Source organism: Poecilia reticulata, unplaced genomic scaffold, assembly GCF_000633615.1.
Source record: "Poecilia reticulata strain Guanapo unplaced genomic scaffold, Guppy_female_1.0+MT scaffold_249, whole genome shotgun sequence".
Classification (NCBI taxonomy): Eukaryota; Metazoa; Chordata; class Actinopteri; order Cyprinodontiformes; family Poeciliidae; genus Poecilia; species Poecilia reticulata.
The window spans coordinates 226,787-231,709 of NW_007615034.1; the positions used below are offsets into that span (position 1 = coordinate 226,787).

At 51.8% G+C, this 4,923-nt stretch overlaps 1 protein-coding gene across 2 annotated transcripts in view; it reads left to right on the top strand.

Moving 5' to 3' along the window:
* The window catches only part of LOC103460484 (dynein heavy chain 17, axonemal-like), a 27,276-nt gene that overhangs the window by 13,454 nt on the left and 8,899 nt on the right, over positions 1-4,923 (top strand). For both annotated transcript variants that reach the window (XM_008402671.2, XM_008402673.2), the window contains exons 3-10: positions 238-424; positions 500-599; positions 677-762; positions 840-965; positions 2,195-2,359; positions 2,437-2,523; positions 2,592-2,759; positions 2,832-2,948. In XM_008402671.2, coding sequence (XP_008400893.1) covers positions 238-424; positions 500-599; positions 677-762; positions 840-965; positions 2,195-2,359; positions 2,437-2,523; positions 2,592-2,759; positions 2,832-2,948 — 1,036 coding nt within the window. The remainder of the gene's footprint in view (positions 1-237; positions 425-499; positions 600-676; positions 763-839; positions 966-2,194; positions 2,360-2,436; positions 2,524-2,591; positions 2,760-2,831; positions 2,949-4,923) is intronic.

Here is a 4,923-nt window from a genome sequence, read left to right on the forward strand (position 1 = left end):
GATTCCAGGCGGGAATGCAGGCGATTGATTCCAGGTGCGAATACAGGTGATTCCAGGTGCGAATACAGGTGATTCCAGGTGTGAATGCAGGCGATTGATTCCAGGTGCGAATGAGGGCCATTCCAGGTGCGAATGCAGGTGATTCCAGGTGTGAATGCAGGTGATTCCAGGCGGGAATGAGGGCCATTCCAGGTGAGACGGCAGGCGAGAGCTCAGGCAGTGTGTTCCCCCCCACAGGAAGCTGACGGTGGCCCGGCTGCTCCACGCCTGTGAGGAGACGGTGGTGGAGTGGGTGGAGCTGGTGTCGGACTTTCTCCAGCAGGACTGGTCTGGACTGGTTCTGGACCGGCAGAAACCCGTCCCTTCAGAGGAGTTTTCCTTCTGGAAGAACCGTCTGAAGAACTTGCTCTTCATCCAGGACCAGGTGATGATGTCATCCTGATGATGTCATCTGATGATGTCACGGCGGCGTTCTGATGGCGGCGCTTTGTGTGTCCAGTTGCTGAGCGCCAAAGTCCAGCAGGTGGGCTCCATCCTGAAGGCGGAAGACAGCATCTACCTGGCCGCTCTGCAGGACCTGCAGAGACACGTCCAGGAAGGTGGACAGCGGCGTCCTCAGGGCACCTGCAGAGACACCTGTCTGTCTGTCTGTCTACCTGTCTGTCTGTCCCCTCAGGTGTCCAGGAAGCCGAAGACATCACGCTGCACCTGACCCCGGTCCAGCAGAAGCTCAGTGAGGTTCTGGAGATGGACTTCCATCAGGTACCAGAACCAGCGGTACCTGCTGGGAGCTGATTGGTCCTCAGTCAGCTGACAGAAAGCCTGTCTGTGATTGGCAGCTGAAGGACGACATGGCAGCAGTGATGGACATGGTGGCCCTGCTGTGGACGCAGTCCGAGTTCTACTGCCGGCCCAGGAGGACCGTGGTTCTGCTGCAGGAGATCTGCAACCTCTACATCCAGCTGGTACTGAAGCCCGGGAGAAGAACCCGGGTTCTACTGGGTCCAGCTGCTTCCACTTCTGGTCTGAAGGAGGCGCTGTGGGTCTGTGGCTCAGCGGGTTTGGTCAACAGGAAGCTTGAACATGTGACTATATAAAGAAACGATGTGTTAATGGGACATTATGGACGAAACTCCAACTAAAACACAGATAATGTTAATAAAAAGCCTTAGTGAACAAACCAGCCAGTGGATCTTAAACCACACTTCAAAGTTAACAAACGATCAGAAAAATCAGGTAAAGTCTGGCTGCAGAAAGGTCCCGGCACCTCCTAACGCCTCCTGGCGCCTCCTAACGCCTCCTGGCACCTCCTGGCGCCTCCTAACGCCTCCTGGCGCCTCCTAACGCCTCCTGGCGCCTCCTAACGCCTCCTGGCACCTCCTGGCACCTCCTGGTGGATGGATACTAAACAAAATGGAGTCCGCATATTCACATATGAACTAAATGTTATACGGGGATCACATTCTAGATCCCTCAACTCTGGACTAGATGTCGCTACTTTTTCCTGAAGCTTTGAACGCAGCGGCCTGAAGGTTATTGATCAGTGCCATGGCAACCGATCCAATATCTGCGTCATTCGACAGACTCTTAAAAAGATAAAGGACGCCTGCAAAACCGCGAATTTAAAAATAATTCTTTATTAAAAATGCCAATACAGAAATGATGATACAAAATCCGTTCTACAATTCCTTTTCTTTCATTCCAGTGTTTTGCTAGCTGGCTGTACAATCCCTGCTGACCTGAACTGACATGAAGCTTTACTAAATATCACAAGAATAAGAGACGTAACGCTTCCCTTTAATTAATCAAATTAAATATTTAAATTAAATATTTAAGAGTTTATTTCTGTTTGGCGACGTGGCGCTGTTCCAGTACGCTAAAGGCACCTAATAGTGAAGCTAGCTAGAAGCTAACTTGAAGCTAGTAGTGCAGCTAGCTAGAAGCTAATAGTGCAGCTAGCTAGAAGCTAGTAGTGCAGCTAGCTAGAAGCTAATAGTGCAGCTAGCTAGAAGCTAGCTAGAAGCTAATAGTGCAGCTAGCTAGAAGCTAACTAAGGGAGTCTGTCCCCTGCAGAGCGGCGGCGCTGAGCAGCGTTCTGGGGAAACCCTGGACGAGGCTCGTCGTCTCCACTGGTTCAGAACCTGTTGCTTTATTCCATCAAGATGTCAGCATGTCTCACCTGTCTCACCTGCAGAGCAGGGGCTTCCTCCCTGGACAGGAAGTGATCGGGGTTCTGGTGTCAGAACCCGGCCCGGTTCTCCAGGACATCCAGCTGGTGATCCAGACCCTTCAGGCTCTCAAGTCCGCCTTCCGTGAGCAGCAGACCCAACTGGAGCTCCAGAACCAGAACCAGAACCAGGTACCGGGCTGCAGCAGGACCACCTGTCCAGGTGGAACCAGAGTGAGGTCATTGTCCAGCTTGTCCCTGTCCTCCAGGCCACGCCCACTCCCAGCTGGACCTTCCCGTCTCACCTGGTCTTCTTCCACCTGGACACCTTCCTGAACCGCCTGCTCAGCATCCAGGTAGCCCCGCCCCCTCACCTGAAGTCGCTCACTTCCTGTAGACTGATTCCACCCCCTCCGTCCAACAGGAAGTGCACTTGGTCACAGCGCGGTTCTACCAGCTGGACCAGGCGGTTCTGACCGGCGCCAGCGGCACCTTGCTGACCGACGGCATCCAGCAGGTGTACCAGGACTTCCTGGTCCAGGTGAGGCTGCTGTCGGCCTGCAGCTGCGACCCCACCGACCCGGAGGACCAGGTGAGCCGAGCCCCGGCCCGACCCGCTTCCTGTGGCCGAGCCCAGACTGACCCGCCTCCCCCCCTCCCCCAGACCTTCGAGCTGGAGCTGGACCAGTTCTGGGAGCAGGTTCTGGACCTGGAGACCCGCCTGGTGTCGGTTCTGAGCAAGGCCCTGGAGGACTGCAGCGAGGTGGCGTCCGCGGCCAAGGTGTGCATTTACAATGGTTCGATTCTGGTGCAGGAGGACGAGAACAACAGCAACGCAAAGAGCGACATCTAGAGGTCGGAGTCCAGATGGCGCCGTCTCTTTACGTTCTGATGATGAGAGAAACGGGTCGCAGCTAAACGACGGAGCAGGAAGGGTTAATCTGTCTCTGTGAATGAGTGAAGGGATGAAGGGATGAGTGAAGGAATGAGTGAATGAATGAATGAGTGAATGAATGAAGGGATGAAGGGGTGAATGAATGAATGAGTGAATGAGTGAGTGAATGAATGAATGAGTGAACGAACGAATGAATGAATGAATGAGTGAATGAAGGGATGAGTGAAGGAATGAGTGAATGAATGAATGAATAAATGAATGAATGAGTGAATGAATGAATGAATGAAGCTGGCTGACAGCAGGCCACCAACACAGGCCTCCTGAAAAGATGAGGTTTTGTAAAACGGCGTCCTGAAGTTTGACGCCACAGAGAGACGGAGGACATTCAGCTGCCTGATCAAATCTGTTCCCTCCATCAAATGGAATCATTCGTTTTCCTGCAAGTCGCTGATCCTCCTCATGACCAACAATCAGTCCAGCAGGGTAACGAAGGCTTTTCCTGAGGAGGAGGAGGATCTGCTTTACTAACTACAGGAAGTTTCATTATTACACAAACGACTTTGTTCAAAACTGTTTCACATGTTGATGCATTGAGGTTTGGCTAAGTGCATATTTTATCAAAACACACGAAAAATGTCCAGCAGGATGCGTCTCTCAGCCTGTCCAACCTGGAGACGCTCCTGCAGCTGCATGTCCATTTTATTTAGGGGCAGCAGATTATTTCAGGCGGCTGAAATACTTGGTTTCCTAACTAAAGAGCAAAAGTTTTCAAACCTGCAGGATTTCCTGTTGATGATGATGAAGATGAGGAATGTCGTCGTCATCATCATCATTTTGCTCATGTTGGTGCCCAAGACATAAAGGATTTTCAAAATAAAAGGTCCTCCAGACTAGGGCTGTATAAATAAATCGGTTCGGCGATATATATCGATATTTCATCTGCGAGTATCGACCCGTTAAACCATAGGGGTCCAAAGCCTTATAGCTTTTTTAACGTCTAGTTTGTTACGGCGTAGCAGCGAGACTCCGCTACATGCTAGTGCAGGTAGCTACCTGCACAAGCATGTAGCTACCTGCACTAGCGTATGTAGCTACCTGCACTAGCATGTAGCTACCTGCACTAGCGTATGTAGCTACCTGCACTAGCNATGTAGCTACCTGCACTAGCGTATGTAGCTACCTGCACTAGCGTATGTAGCTTCTCTCTGCATAATAATCTAAAAATAAGAAGTGTAATGTTGGTCTGAATGGCGAGGACCCTAAATATTAAGCTAGGGTGACTAATATAACTCCTGCTCTGGGTTAAAAGTGAGCGCTCCACTTTTAATAGAATAAGATTTTAAAAGGAATGACATAAAAAGGAAAAGGCACATTAGGACAGATGGCAACATTCAGACTGAACAAAGGGCGAAACAGACATGAGGTCACAGGGCCAGGAAACCACGTTGCTCAGCCTCCCGGCAGAATCCAATAGAGGTGCTGTTTATCCAGGAAGGTCCTTGGGGGCCTCAGCTGCAGAGCTGCATGGATACAGGGGGGGTGAGAGGCAGATGATCAGGGCCGGACTGAGGAGGGCGTGGGCCCCTGGGCTTCAGACAAGGTGGGGCCCTACTGAAGGGGCATCTTATGACTCCTTCCAGTTGCTCTGTGTAACCGGTTAATGTGACCCGGTTCGGTTCTGCCTCTGCTAGCCGCCCGTACCCATAACCGCTTCCCAGGTAAGAACCCCAGGAATAAGGTTTTCCATGCGTCGGCCTCACCTCGACGCATGGCTCTGGTTCTGGAACCAGTCTCCTTGAGAGGGGCTGGACGTACTTCCACTCTGGAGTTGCCCACGGTGAGAGGCGCCGGGCTGGAGTGG